Genomic DNA, 15,415 nt, shown 5'->3' with positions numbered 1-15,415 from the left:
TCCTACTTTGACATCAACATGACAATGGCGGCCTCTGTCTCCGGTTACACTGGCTGAGCCACCTGTCAGTGTGTCCAGAGGACAACCTGTTCTCCCAAAACAGGTTAGAAAGAGAAAAGAAAGGGAGTGAGCGAGAGTGGGGGCGCTCAGTGAATCGGCTTCATTGTCTTTTACAAGGAAGCCTCACTTTTGAGTCAAGTCCAAGGAGGAGAAAAAAAAAAGGCTTTTGAAGAGGTTTCTACTTTCCTGAGGTAGAGATTGGTAGATGGAAAGGATGAGTCTTTTGGATTTGTATTCACCTCGACGCAACGATATATATCTAATTGCAACCCATCAGAAGTAATGTACAGCTTCAATCAGACCCTAACACAACTCATCTGTGTCCATCCGACTTTTTTCAGGGGAACTTTGCCAAGCTTGGGCCATAATTGCAGGCGCCAGAGCCCTTCGGAACCCCTTACCTCTTCAGGACACATGCCTCAGAGAAGCCAGCGCCTGCCTGTGCCTCCAACACGCAGGTACACTTCAAAAATAGAGGAAACATGGAGGGATTTGCAGTTTTACAATTACATTCCCTTATCACTCATTGAACAATGAATACACATGTATGCATTACCTCCGATTATCATACCATACTGCCTGATCAATAATATACTTGATCTGGAGATGGGCATTTTAATTCCTCCTGAATATCAGTCAAATTGGAATTCATGTGTGTGTCACAGGCAGAAAACGAGAAGTGTAGTCAATGCATCTTCATCCTCCTTGGGTCTGCTATCAGTGAAAGAACACAACAAGCTAAGCCAATCAGATCCCAGCATCATGGAACCACTACTTTGTGCCAACTATGTGCTGCAAGCCAAGGCCCACATCCAGACACGTACGGATAAAACACACAAAAATATAATACAGATCATGAAAAGTTTGCTAATGGAAGTTGGTTTTCAATTAGGTCTCACTGTTCTTTGGCTGTTGTTCTCAAATGAGGGTACGAGTATTCCTGGGAGTAGGTGAAGGTACTTAAGGGATTATGTGAGATTTTAACAGGGTTGATGCAGTCATCAACAAATCAAGTTGAATCATTTTAGTGCCATGACAGGAACAGTCATTTTCTTTTCAAATGAAGAGCAAATTAATCATAACATTGCTTATTATGCTCAAGTGATCATATACAAAATGTTGCATGCATCTTTACTGACACAATTTTCCGGTAGATGAGCCAGTGTTAAGACGATGTTATGCCTGATGATACACTACAAAGCTAACATTTAATAAATAAGACACAGATGATCACAGAACTCTCTGTTGTCGGTTTTATTTTATCTAACAAGTTGAAAAAATATTTCTCAGGGAATACATCCCTGAAAAAAAATTGAGAACCACTGTTCTACGGCATGTACACCAACTAGGAGATAAAAATGTAGGTTGCCACGTTAAAGGGCATGATAAAAAAAGAATGGTATTATGAATATATAATGAATTCATAAAATGTGTGTCTGCAGGACTGGGCTCCCACGGACCTATCAGTCAACAAAAGGTGTGATTCAAAAAGCAATTGTCATACTTGTAGCCTCTGTCTTATTTTTTTTTTTTCTGGTGTTGCAACAGGGTCCCATATTGGCGCGTCAATCAGTTTCTCCTCGCCGAACACCCATTCAGTTGGCACCGTTGAATCTCCATCCACGAGATGAGCCCTCTCCAGCGGTTCTACAGCACAGTGTTCCCTTGAAGCCCATCAACAACAGCCCTCTTTCAGGAACCCATATTAGGCGGAGATTTTCATGGGGAACCCCACAACCCGGGTTGCTCACCACAAGGGGTGGCAGCGAGGATAGCGGGTCCGCCAGCAGCTGCCAAAGTTCGACTGATTTTGAAGATGAGGATTACAAAAGGGATATACCTGAAGATTTTCACTTGATGTTCACCGAAGCCAAAGAATACCCCGAAAGCACAAAATGCACAGAAGACGCAAAGACTAGGCAGAGTTCAAAAGCTCAGTCGAAGAGCTGTGCCACCTCGATCCAAAAGTCAACACGCATACCAAAAGGAGAGCCTGTGAGCTTTCAGAATTTGATCGATTGCGAGCATGCAACGCAGGATCACAGTGCCAGCCCAAGTAGAGACACAGTTCAACACAAAACACCGACCCCATCAAAGTCTAGTTCTAATATGGCTTACGGCAGCACTACGGCTGAGAAGCAAGCAGAAACAACAATTCAGCATCCCTTTACTAATGGTCCTACAACCGCAAAGGAACCCAAGCTAGATGTGGTGGATTCTGGTAAAACAGACGGTGGCAGGATAAATAACAACTCTGCTTTAGTAAAAAGCCCATTAAAATGTACAATTAACAATAGTTGCACAGATCTGGAGCGAACAAAAGAGAAGAAAGAATCCACTGCAAACTGGGAATTGAGGAAAAACCTGACCAGGCTTGGACACAAAGACAGAACTGTCCTAACCCAGAAGAAGGTCCCTAAAAAATTCTCTCTTTCCAATCATACCAGAGACAATGCTGGAAAAATCCCTGAGCGAATTGGGGCTGATGAGGGTGTAGACTCTTTGGTTAGACCCAAGCTCAAATCGGTGGTTGGTGGCACCACAAACATCTCTTTACCAAGGAAGAGAGCAACTGCTAGCGCACACAGCAGAAGGACAAATCCTGACAAGTTGTGCACCAGCCGAGCACAGCAGTCTCCAAAAGACAGAGAACTAAAGAATGTCCAGCAGTTAAAAGGTCCAGGCGTAGCTGGGATACAAAGATGTAAATCTGCTGTGAACTTCATCACATACCAAGACATGTTTACAACTCTCCAAAGTGAGGGTGAAGGACCTGCTATTTATGAGATGTTTGCAGGTCCCATCTACGATAATCTTCGAACTCCAATTGGTTGTGAGGACAAAAGGCTCCAGTCGCATCTTCCCGGGAGGTTGCAAGAAAAACGTAAAGTCAAATACGTAGCCTTGAATCAAGTGCAGACGAAGCTAAGGAGAAGCCCGGTAGAGACACCTGTGGTTTCAACTAAAGGCAAAGCCAAACTTCGTTCCTCACGGGCAAATTCTCACCTCACAAATGCGACACACAAAAAGGAGAGCGCTGCTAAGACGGAAACTAGCGAGGTTTCCTCTAATGATGGCGAGATATGTATAGAAAAGGTTGAAGGTTCCACATTATCGAGCATAGAGGAAGATCTTTGTGGACTGAGGTCTGAAACGCTAAAAACAGAAGAAAAATCTTTGACGCGTACACGTGAAACCCACGATCACTTACAAATGAATAGAGAAGAAACAACTGTGAATTCGGCGGATGTCGGAAATTTGACTCGCGTGTCACCAAAAACCAACCAAATCCCAACGATTGACTCCTGGAAAATTCATCACGGTAGTGAACACGCTGTTATGTCGCCGGTTTATCAGAAGTTCCTGGATGATGTGGGGGATGGGCCACTGACTGATGACTTACTGCAATGTCTGGCTGAGGAGTTGATCTCATTGGATGAGAAAGATTTCACAACTGGTCCATTTCCCTCAAACATGGGAATGGGAGACCAAAAAAGAGACAATCACATATTAGACTTGACTGTCTTGCGTGGATCTGGGATGGGAGACACCATTTCATGGACTAAGGGGGAAGTACTTGGCCGTGGCGCCTATGGGACAGTAAGTACATCAAAAGGAGACCCTCTTCTACAACCTATATTTACATCTTGTTCAGGATTTAGGAACCTGGTCTTGGGTCGGACCAGATACTGAACTCATTTCATCCCAAAGACGTAATTGCCCTTTGACTCAGACTATGACTCGGTCATTGGAATGGCAAAAAAAATAAAAAAAGTGACTCAACCAAGGCCAACTTCCTGAAAATTTGCTGAAAAAATTTCCTGAAAAGCCCCCTTTCAAAGGAACCTAGCATGAGTGTTTTTTTCTTTCTGTCATAACAGCAAAAAGCTGAAATATAACATTTGGTTTTCCCAACCTTTGAGAACTGACATTAGCCACCTCTCAGAATCAAACATGAAGCAACCTGCGGATTCTTACGGCTCGAACTTTTATGGTTCTGAAAATAGTAATTTTCTGTCTTGAGATTTACTCATCTAGACTTTGACCTTGCGGAGTCATACTTGACTTTAACTTCGTCTTAACTCAGACCTCAATAAAGGAGGACTAAACTACACTTCTGGCTAATACCAGCCGTAACCCTGTTAGAAGTTCACGTACCCCCATTTGAGAACCACTATTCCAGATGAACGCAAAGAAATAATCACAAACCCAGTCAAAAATTTCAAGAGACCCTTGCTAGAAAAATAAACACTATCGCTCTATACACAAATATTTTTCGTATTAAACACCGACTCCCTTATCAGGTCTACTGCGGCCTGACCAACCAAGGCCAGTTAATAGCAGTGAAGCAGGTGACTTTGGATGCTTCCGACCAAGAGACGGCAAGGAGAGAGTTTATCCGTCTGCAGGGGGAAGTAGAGCTTCTTAAAACCCTGAGCCATGCTAACATTGTGGGTTTCCTCGGCACCTCCCTTTATCGCCACGTGGTTTCCATCTTCATGGAGTACATCCCAGGGGGATCCATCGCAAGCGTTCTTCACAGGTTAGTCACAAGTTAGTGCAGCACAAAAAACAAACAAACAAAAGATATCGCTCTTTCTCTTCTGGGCTCAGATTTGGTCCACTTCCGGAGCGTGTTCTGGCACTATACACATACCAGATCCTGGAAGGGGTTGCATACCTCCACCTAAACAGGGTCATTCACCGTGACTTGAAGGGAAACAATGTCATGCTGATGCCAACTGGAGTCATCAAGCTCATCGACTTTGGTTGTGCACGCCGCATCAGCTGCGTAAGCCACACAAATAGCGGTGACCTGCTCAAATCCGTTCATGGGACGCCCTACTGGATGGCTCCGGAGGTACGCTACTTCAAGTAGAATCATGATATATTTCTGTAAAATGGATGGCTGCAATAAAGCCACGTCATGTCACACTCCACAGGTTATCAATGAGACGGGCTACGGCAGGAAATCTGATATATGGAGCGTGGGGTGCACGGTTTTTGAGATGGCCACGGGGAAACCCCCTCTGGCGCACATGGACAAGATAGCTGCCTTGTTCTATATTGCTGCCAAAAGAGGATCGATGCCATCTTTGCCGGAGGGATTCTCAGACAGTGCCAAGGATTTTGTGAACATTTGCTTGACAAGGTAAGTTTCACTGTTCCAAATGAGAACATTAGAGGATTCATTTTTTAACTGATTTGTACTTTCTATAGCGACCAAAGATTGCGGCCATCTGCAGAGCGCCTGCTCCAACATTCATTCATCCCAAGGAACAGGACTGGGGTTACCTCTTATAAAGCACAGAAACATCATTTCTGTGGTCACTCACATGGACTATGTGGGACTAAACCCCGGCTGCAGAGTGCAGTTCCAGGCATGGCTCAATGTGGGGTGGGGCTCAACATTTGATGTCATCCGCTTAGATTCTCAGCCTTTTTTTTAATGTATTTAATGAGTGGTCTTTTTAATTAACATTAAAAAACTAGACTGCCCCAATACTAACCTCAACTATCCAGGGAGTGCGCTCTCTGCTGGAGACATGTGGTATTGTGCACCAAACAGACTTTCCGATGCGGCGGACATTTTTTGACCAAAGGTTTAAAACCCAATGGCCTACACTCTCGGAACCCGTGTCAACTCTTCATTTGGATAACCCCTCAACATGCTGAACGTTCTTGCGTTGATCTAAATGACCATTTGACCACTTCGCCAACTGACTGCTGTTGATAATTCTAGACGCGATAGTAACCCATTTATCCATCATTAATGGCACCAAAATGTTAATTGTCCACAAAAGAAAGACTAAAAGGCCCTTTGACTTTATGGGTGGAGACAAACGTTTGGCTCCAACCCAGTTAAGCCACATCTCAATCTGCAAGCTTTTGATGGGAAAACAAAGCCTCATGAACCACTTTATTACACTCCTCAATTTGGTGGTCTTGGTTTAAAAATAAAAGCTAAATAATAGAAACGTTTTGAATTCAAATTGCACCTTCATACTAAAAGTGCTGTCGAGAAGAGGAAATTAGTATCACTGTTAGTGAGGCTTCGTTTTCCCATCATGACTGGAGTCTGCAGCCAGGGCTACTTGCTATGTTAAAAAGCTTCGGTGTATGTTTTAATTATTAGTTAAAAAAAATAATCTTGATTAAACTTAATGTCTAACATTAGAATTAGCTTTGTACAGTAAGGTCATGGAAAAAGGCAGAACTGGAATATTACATACAATATAAACACTTCGAAGCTGTAATATATGATTGGAACTGCAAAATCTGATTTTGTACAAAGCAGTGGCGCCAATAGTGAAATATGACATCAATTTAGTGCAGCTCTTCAGTTTTACAGATTTTACAAAATCCAATGTTTGTGCTCAAAATTCCTACCAATGAGGTTGCATGAAAATCAACTGACAGAAGAGTAGGTATGCTTTGATGGCAAGATTCAGAGTTTAATGTCGGAAACTGATGTGGCGACAATGGTTTTAAATGTACCGAATGGGTAAAGGACAACAACTCTACCAAATTTATCCACGGAAACTTTTGTCAGAAAAATAAAATCAAAACACAGCAGGGTATTTCACAAATGAGATTCTTCCGAATAGCAGTTGAGTAAACGTTGCAAAAGGCTTCAGTGCCTCATTATTAAGGTGATGCACTTCAAAAGGAGGTTATAGAGTATTGACTTCCATGGCACACTACTATTGTATTTTTTCGTTAGCTTTCTATCTTAGGCGCAACTTTTACCGCTTGGGTAAAATGGTAAAAAGCGCATGCCTCTTGAACACTGCAATTATCAAGTGGTGCCCAATCGGTTTTCAATGGAGCTTTTGTTTTTTTTTTAAATAGAATTTACAATTATATTGTCATAATTACAAGCTGCTCCAAACCTGAGTAGTCACAATATAATTGGTTTTCACATACAAAAACGTATGTACATTTATCTCCACTTCTTGTGAATGGCGAGCGTTTCTTTCGCATCCCTTTGATGAAAACTTGCAAATCAAATAGTACTCTAGCGTACAAAATAAATCGAAGGAAATGAAACGACACTTAAAAAAAAACGCATCCGTCAATATTGCGATAAGGAATGACAACGAACACAAGTTGAACTCCTCTCCAGCTGACCATTGGCATGCCGCATAAATTGCATAATTCAGATTTAAATAGAAAAACGAAAGGAGGGCGCAATTTACGTGCATTTTACGTCTTTGAAAGAACTTGTAATACTTTGTTTTCCTATACGGAGATGTGAAATGCAGGGAGGTGGCTTCCCCGATGTAAATACACGCTTCCGTCCCGCCGTCCATACAAACATACACACACACACAACCTTGGCGTGCTCATCGCCGCATTTCAGGAAGGTGAGACCGGCAGCGATTTCAGACCAGGACAATAAACGAGCCTGGCTATCACAGCCCAGAGGTCAGAATTCGGAAGTTTTACGTTCCTTTTTTTCCCCCCACCCCAGTCACAGGCCCACAGATTTTTTTTTTTTTTTTTTTTAAGTACAATGTTCTGACTTTCAATAAAGGGTATATCACCAACTAGGTCCCCCCCCAGAGGTCACCTATTATTGAGATGCGCATAGTAGTGTAGGCTGCGGGTAAGTCCTTGCAATTTCCATGTGAAGAAGCATGGCGGCAGAAGGATTCGCTCAGTGTCTCTGGTCTCCCACTTCATGGGGTGACCCGCTAGGAGGGAGGTACTGCTGAGAGGTCCGCAGCCCACCTGAGTGTAACAGGAGGTGGAGGTTAGCCAAAGCGTAGTGTATGTCCCAAACCCGTGATCGAAAATCTGGCTTGATTTTTTTCTGCTTAACGGGGATGGGGGGTGGGCTGAGGTCAGATTTAAACCATTTTTATAAGCGCTACAAACAAAATAAACAAGAAGGTACATCCATATATATAACTTTAAACAACAAAGTAATTTCTTTTTAACTTTAACACTTTCCAAAATGGCGCAAGCGCATCATCGCTATCATAAAACATGAACATTACGATTAACCGGAAAACATTTAAAATTCTTTATTCGTTGAAAAAAAATCCAGCTCGTTAATATAATTACAAAATCATCTCACGTGCCGAATTAAACCCGTTCGCGGGCCGGTTCTGGCCCGTGGGCCTTATGTTCTACACACCTGACTGTGGGAGGGATGAAACGGAGAACCTGCAAGCTTGAATTTAACCTGGGACCCCTAAGCGGTGCTGCTACCCACTGCTCCACCATGCCACCTGTGTGTGTGCATTTTTTTTTCCCTTTTTGTCCTTAATATATTTCCAAAGTATTGAAAATAAGCAGATCCTTAAAATCAGGTGACTGACTGCGACCAGAAAAAAAAAAAAAGTGATTGGGACGTTCCTAACTACAAGCTGGACCAGACACTGCAGTACAGGAGAAAACGGGCAAGGAACTAGTACCTGCAGCACCAGCGCCCCCCTTGGAGAGTTTGCTCGGTTTGGAGCAAGACGAAGCGGAGGGTTGATTGTGATTGACCTCGGGGTGAGTCCGCTTTCTCGACGAGGATGTCGTCAGAGACGAGGGCCCGGTATGGGGAAGCGCGATCCCTTCCAGAGTTATCAGTCCCGGAGGACCACCAAAGAGGCCGTCGGGGCCCCCTTGTCCGTTACCGCTGTGCACGTGCGGGTTGTGGTGAGCGTATTTGTGATGGCGGTGAACGCCATGCTCGGCGCCCCGGTGAGCTTTCTCTTTGCTCACCAGGGGGCTGGAATGTTTACTCCTGTTGTTGGCAGAGGCGCCGCCTTCGTCGGCCGAGGAAACTTTGATTTTCATCTTGAGCTCCTCTTTGCTTCTGTCCAGCGTCGCTCCGCCCGAGGCGGGGATGGCCAGGTGGAGATTAAGCGACCCTTTGTTCCATTTGTCACTTGGGTGGCGTTTTTCCTGCCCTGACGTTACGCAAGAACTGCGATTCTTCATTGGTGAGGACGTGGCACTGCTACCACCCCCTAAGCTATGGGCACTTTGGGATATTTGATGCGTCTGGGAATACTTCCTGTGATCGACTTGGCTTAAAGACGACAGTGCATAGTTTGAGGAAGACGACAGATCCGCCCTGGCGTTATTCTCGGCGAGCGTGGCGTGCTGCTCTTGTCGGCTTTTCTGCCCAGATCCGGCAACGTCTATCGCGTGTTTTTCTCTGTATTTATCCAGAGACATTTTAAAGGCCGAGGAAGATGAAGCTGGCTGATGTTTGAGAGTTCCGCTTGCACACGCTCCTTTTAGTTCTTGTTTAATATTGAGATCTCCAGTTTTCTCAGTCTTGAGGACTAATGGGGGTGGGCGCAAAGAGGAGGCCGAGACCTGCTCTTGGTGAGAGGTGCTGAGGGGCTCCTGTTTTATACATCCGGACGAAAAGCAAGCTTGACTCAAGCTGGTCTGCGGCCATTCGCTGTGGCTGGGTGGGTTATAAGTGCCAACCAAGGAGTCCAAAGATAGCGGTGCGCCTCCAGACATGAAAGTGGCGCCTGCTTTGGAAAAACTTGAGCGGGGTCCTCCAACAAGAGAGCCGTCAAGCAGGGAATGGTCTTGGAGCATGGAAGGTCCAGCGACTGAGGTGTCTGCCCCTTGGCTGTTCTCAGATTTGGGTTTCTTTGCAGCTTGCGTTGCCTGAGACATAAAGAAAACATTTTTATTCCCCCCATCTTAATAGACTTGTCATTGACTATACCAATCAAAAAACCAAGCAAAGTGCAAGAAACATACCGTAATTGCCCAAATCAAGTTTGTGAAGCGCAGAACGATAATAGTTTATTAAAACTATCAAAAGCATTTGATGGTATGCCAATTGTTATATTCCCCACACGGCATCTAAAACAGACAAATGGTGTGCCTTACTCTCCAGTTGCGTATTCTCTTTAATCGGCTGGGCGTCTTTTCCAAAATCTGAAGAAACTCATGCGTCAAATCTGGAAAACAAAGTTGCACAATAACGCTCACACGACAGTTAGAATAATTGTAGCAAATCCCCAGAGATTTACACACAAGTCATGCAAGCACATTTGTGCCTTGTCTTACCATCAAGCAGCTCAAGAGTAACAGAGCTGTCCACGTACACCCACCAGTGCTTCCCATCAGTAGACACTGGTATCTCCCAATTGGACCACTTGCACGCCAGGTGAATACACACACAGGCAATCACTGTGGGCTTGTACTGTAGGCAGAATGTAGTGAGGTGGAGGCTGTTGTGTGCATGTGTGTGAAAGTATACCCAGTGGACAAAGAATGTTTTGAGTGTATGTAAGTAAGTATAGTATGTATCATGTGAATGAGTGGATTGAGGTGTTCCACAGGCATGGTCAGAATTGGTCCCACATGTGAAGAAAAAAGGAGGACAGAAGGCGCACAGGGCTTTAATTCATTGTTTGTAGGAACACACAAACATAGCTGAAACATGTTTTTAGCTGTATGAGTTAATAATAATAAAACAAGCTTATTGTGTCAGACAAGTTAAGATGTTGAAAAACTCGACAATCAAGCAAGGAATACAAACAGCAGCATTACCCTAGGGATTGACATTAACTTTACTGCTCGAAATATATATCTAAAGTACAAAATACGAAATCAATAGCATCTGAAGTGAAATGTGATCTCTGTTGCCATTGAAGAATACATCAACAGCTAATTTCAACAAACTTCAAGAGCAGAGGCCTTTTAAGGTTAAAATGAATCATACAGAACTACTCGGGTTTAAGTCTGGACTTCGCTTAAATGTACAAGTATTCAAGGACTACATCAAGCTGAATTGGAAAATAAAATACTGTACATCTAAGTTAAGCGTAACTGCTCATAGGTGTATTAGCAAATTGGCCCTACGTTGCTGACAAAAACTGAACGTTGGGCTCACTGATTGGCCCTGTAACAACCGATAATCCATGAAGACAAGTGACAATTTGTCCATATCACGGCTAAATTGATCACACCTAGGAGGAAAAGCATGCAGGAGCAGGTGCCTTAGAATGAAATGGGCAGCATTTGTCTTCATGGAAAAAAAATAAAAGCCTGGATTACGATCAGTCAGATCAGAAAACTGATTAAAGGTTTGTTAAATAAGTGAAAAAAAAATTAATTCATATACAGTACTATCATAAAGCATCTTTGAGCCAAACCCTTTAAGGACCCACTTTCAGATGCATCTATAGACATGCTTTAAATATAATTATTGTGGTGACCTAAAACATTTCACATATTCAAAATTTGGCCGTGCTTGAAAATTCTACTCTTGGCATGCAGGTCGTTAATGGGTAAGAAATTTATGATACTTTCTGGAAAGGTTAAAAATAGCAATGTGCATTATGTACTGAGAACCATTATCAAGGTATGCATAACAAAAGTATATGAAAAGAGAATTGGGAGGAAAAAAAAAAAAGATTTTGCTGTACTTACCAGAAGGACCTCTATGAGAAATGTTTACATCTGCGAAATCTTTAGCGGCTATTCAGGCTACCAAAGTGTCTTTTCGAATTCTGCACTTTTTCGCAACCGAACAAATGTGTGGCTTTGTTTTCAAGCGCACCACTACACTTCGCATCTTGCATTCAACCCATCGGTGCCAACACATGGGTCCCTTGTACAATACACCGCACTGCGACTGGGGCCGGTAACGCCGCAAGCCACCAGCCCCTGTCCCGCCCCCGCTCCCTCGGACGGAGGGAGGGGAGCGGCGGGTGGTCGGCCGGCTGGCGTCCCAACAACCACCAGTGCAAGGAGGGCCCGTTGGACACTGAAAGGGTACCCTGCATTACAGGAAGCAATGGTGTGCAGTCAAAGTGCAACAAAGGAGGGGCAGGATAACAACCTGTTGGTAGCCATGAAATAGGAAGTCTGTGCCAGATCCTTGCTCGCTGTGTGACAAACAAACACAAAAGGATATGACAGGGAAAGCAATTACAATTCCTTCATGTCAAGCAAAATCATCAAAGCATTTACTTTTGTGCCATTTGCCACTTCTTCCCCCCCCCCCATTTACACACTTAGCAAAAAGAGATTTTTGAGAATTGTCATTCTGAGTAACGTTAGATCTCTGAGTGAAACAAAGTCCAGATACTGAGATTAAAATAAAAAAATAATTAAAAAAACACCCCCACTGGCTCTAATCCTCTTCCATAGTCTTTTGAGACCGTCATTATAACGAGACTTCCATTACTATCAATTGAATGAAATGACCAATAATGACATCACAGGTACTCTAACTGTATTTGAACTTAATCCAAATTTGAGTGTGACCTGAATGCAATGCTCATAATTCAATCTTGGACTTGGCCTAGTGAGTGTCTCTCCAGGCCAAAAATGTCCAATGATCACCAACAAAATTGATTAAAAATGACAACTATGCCGTTTTAAAACCATCTTATGGCGGTTTCTCAGGCCTCCGCAGGTATTTTATGAGATGGGTTTGGACACGCACAGAGGGCACAAAAAGCAAAGAAAGAAGCATCTACCTCGCACTAGCTGGGAACATTTCACCACATCAGTGTGTGGGTGATCAATAGTAATTTCAAAGCCTGAAACAAAATACATGACAGGTGAGTTCAACACAGACAGTTGGGAGGTGACGTGTCACTTTTCTCTCGCCGCTTGAGACAGAATGCGCAAACAAGAGGTGAGTGTTCGAGTGGGCCAGGGGATAATTTGGGAAAATTGCATCAGACAATTAAGAAGGCCAAAAAAAAAAAAAAAAAAAAAGTTCATCCTGCGCCCGAATTTAAAGGCGGAATATTATGGAAAATTGACTTTAATTGCCTTTACACAATTCTACAAATTAGTCAATTCTCTGGAGAGCTGCAAAACATGGCGCCATTTCAAAATAAACCAAATCTTTTCAAAGGGTAAAGGACAAAGTCCAGACTAAATGAAGACACAATTGTGTCAAAGCAAAAAAAAAAAAAAAAAAATTAAACAAAGCAACAGCTTTGGCATTAGAGAATTTCTAAACATTTTGTCACTTTTTGCATCAGATTCTTTGTCCAATTTTTATTACATGAATTATTCATTTCACACTGTTGTGCCTTGTATTTAATTTTATTGCTGTATATTTTTTATACAAAATCATTTTTACTCTGTTACATTTTTTTGGCTCAATAGACCTGCAAGTACCCGAAGACAGACTAAACATATGTAAATCTCTTGTCTTTTGTTCAAAACAGCTTTCAACGAGGAGTGACGTTAAACGGATTGAAGCCTCATTTTTTTTTTATATGTACCCTATCTGTCAAACATGCTGCTTGGGTGAGCCATGCTCTATTTGTTAGAAAATCAAAACAAAACGAAAAACATCCAGTTGAAACCAAAGGATCTCATCCAGAGTATTACATCTGTTTTGTAGTTTCATGAAAGAATATTGGAGACCTTCATTAAGGACACTTGGATTTCATTTTAAATCATGAAGAAAAAAAAAAAAACTGAAATATGTTAATTGAATTTGTGAGAAAGGTATAACTTCTACTCAAGCCATTTTTATAGCTAAGGAAAAAAAATGACACGTCACCTTATGCCAATCCATAAAGTTAAGAGTACAACAGCAGATGTTGAATTGACTAATACATTATCATCAATGACAAGTAACCCTCAAGTATGGTAAGCCAATATAGTTGATGATACAAATAGTGCTCTCTCTCGCTCTCATTTCAAATCATCCACTCGGGTCACCACTACTTACCAAGCGTTTGCAGCACTATGGATTCAAGTATCACCAGCTCTTGAGCTTGCTGGAGGTATGCCTGAAGTTTGATAGACAGTCATTACATAACAATTGTAATGAGTCTATGATCTCACCTAACAGCTGAGGTTAAAATGACCAAAACTGAAACCAGAGAGGCCATTACGCTATTTAATGTATGCACGTTTTGCTGTTTGGACTGTGCCAACAGCCAAAAACACCCCGAGGTCGGGGGAGTGGCGCAGGTTATACAATGGGAAACCATGGCCATTGAGTGGACCGGAAAGATGATGCATGGAAAGGAATATGGGGGGAAGGGGAAATCTTTTTTTTTTTTAACACCATACTTGATTAATATAGAGATCCCCCAACTTACATTACTCTTAGTGTCAAGAGGCGGTTCTTGCGGGTTTAAGCAGGCGTGCGCAACTTTGATCACATATTCCAGTTTCCGTGGCTGCTCTTCCACTTTGGCGGCCAAAAATAGCGTTGTAGGAGATATTGTCTGTGGTGGAAATAAACATGAATAGATTTGTCTTCAACATGTAACAATGGATTTAAAAAAAATACTAAAGATAATATACTTACATTCCTGTGAAATTTGGTGAAAGAATGGTGCATGTAAAATCTATGCATGTAAACAATTGCTGTATTTATAGTTAGTTGAGAGCTGGAACGTAGGTCAAGGGAAATATTTGCATTGTTGGCTCACGTCAGTTTTTAGTTCTGGTGAATACAAGTACCAAAGATCATCACTTCAAAACAAATGTCGGCTTCTAAGGCAACAATGTTTTATTTTTTTTGTCATATCGAGTCAATCCTTCACTAATTTATTCCAACAAATACCAAAAAAAGGAAAAGGAAAAGAGATGCCAGTCAAAAAAATAAAAAAACAAATTTCAACACAGGTCCTTTCGACTGTAAGGCTGATGAGGTAACCACTTGGTCACTGCGCTACCAGTAATATAATCCAACCAAATGGGGGAAAAATATAAGTTAGTAAAACGTTAACAGAGTTCCCATTCTACCATTTAATCTGTATATTTTTGTCTGTACTCTAGGAACCGTATAGCCCCTAAGGCACGGCCCAAATTCTTCTGCGTTGCGCAAACGACGATTCTAACACTGGTTAATGAATCAGTCAGAAAAGCACAACAGATATGTTGGGCGTCATTCTCTGTCGGGATTAAAATAAAAGCCGTTTCGAGTTTTACTGAACAGGTGGCGCACAAAGTTGTCCGCCACAAACATGATCCACGGCCTTCTTATAAACGCGTACCTACAGCTAGCGAGTTAGCGTGTTCCAAGATAACCATGGCGAAGCAAAACGCGTTACAATAGCTGCGAAATAACGCACACAATTTACGTAACATACATTAAAGTCTGTAATCGCCCTTCAACTGAACACCCAAGACGTCAGACACGCATCGGGGGTGCGAATCGGGTCGTTCATTAGCTTCCTCGTCTAGCTTTCGAAGCTCGTTGTTTATGAAGGATACACGTTCAACCTCTGTCCCATGTCTTGGATCAGGTTCGCTGCTTGTTGACGGTAAGAAAGCTCCCGGTCCGGTTCTACTCCACATCGGCGAGACGGTGTGCTTTCGAGCTGCTCCCGGGTGAAAACCCATCTCGAAGAAGATCCCCGGCTCGCCGCCATTGCTCTCCGACAGTCATGGA

General features: G+C 42.7%; 2 protein-coding genes across 4 annotated transcripts in view; one reads left to right on the top strand and one right to left on the bottom strand.

Moving 5' to 3' along the window:
* map3k19 (mitogen-activated protein kinase kinase kinase 19) overlaps positions 1-6,781 on the top strand; it is a 12,393-nt gene extending 5,612 nt beyond the window's left edge. For all 3 annotated transcript variants that reach the window (XM_088414631.1, XM_088414632.1, XM_088414633.1), the window contains 8 exons: positions 402-518; positions 726-880; positions 1,503-1,537; positions 1,609-3,660; positions 4,365-4,603; positions 4,675-4,921; positions 5,004-5,212; positions 5,281-6,781. In XM_088414631.1, coding sequence (XP_088270757.1) covers positions 402-518; positions 726-880; positions 1,503-1,537; positions 1,609-3,660; positions 4,365-4,603; positions 4,675-4,921; positions 5,004-5,212; positions 5,281-5,476 — 3,250 coding nt within the window. In that variant the 3' untranslated portion in view covers positions 5,477-6,781. The remainder of the gene's footprint in view (positions 1-401; positions 519-725; positions 881-1,502; positions 1,538-1,608; positions 3,661-4,364; positions 4,604-4,674; positions 4,922-5,003; positions 5,213-5,280) is intronic.
* ccnt2a (cyclin T2a) lies at positions 6,490-15,415 on the bottom strand. Its single transcript, XM_088414634.1, has 10 exons — positions 15,238-15,415; positions 14,327-14,408; positions 14,115-14,243; positions 13,739-13,799; positions 12,522-12,584; positions 11,879-11,924; positions 10,099-10,262; positions 9,919-9,989; positions 8,484-9,690; positions 6,490-7,794 (listed from the first exon to the last, which is right to left on the bottom strand). Exons 1-10 carry the CDS (start codon positions 15,393-15,395, stop codon positions 7,721-7,723), a joined length of 2,055 nt encoding a protein of 684 aa, XP_088270760.1. The 5' UTR covers positions 15,396-15,415; the 3' UTR covers positions 6,490-7,720.

This window comes from Hippichthys cyanospilos, chromosome 5 (genome assembly GCF_059441005.1).
Source record: "Hippichthys cyanospilos isolate Australia breed blue-spotted pipefish chromosome 5, RoL_Hcya_1.0, whole genome shotgun sequence".
In the NCBI taxonomy this organism is placed as follows: domain Eukaryota; kingdom Metazoa; phylum Chordata; class Actinopteri; order Syngnathiformes; family Syngnathidae; genus Hippichthys; species Hippichthys cyanospilos.
Note: the sequence above shows the minus strand (reverse complement) of the source record. Positions and strands in the feature narration are given on the sequence as shown.

Excerpts from the sequence above, each read along its gene's own strand:
- ccnt2a (XM_088414634.1), bottom strand. The coding sequence starts at position 15,395 with ATGGCGGCGAGCCGGGGATCTTCTTCGAGATGGGTTTTCACCCGGGAG. Across the intron at positions 12,585-13,738 it reads CATAGTGCTGCAAACGCTTG|GCTTTGAAATTACTATTGAT; the intron begins GTAAGTAGTGGT and ends ATTTTGTTTCAG. Across the intron at positions 9,990-10,098 it reads TACTCTTGAGCTGCTTGATG|ATTTGACGCATGAGTTTCTT; the intron begins GTAAGACAAGGC and ends TTTGTTTTCCAG.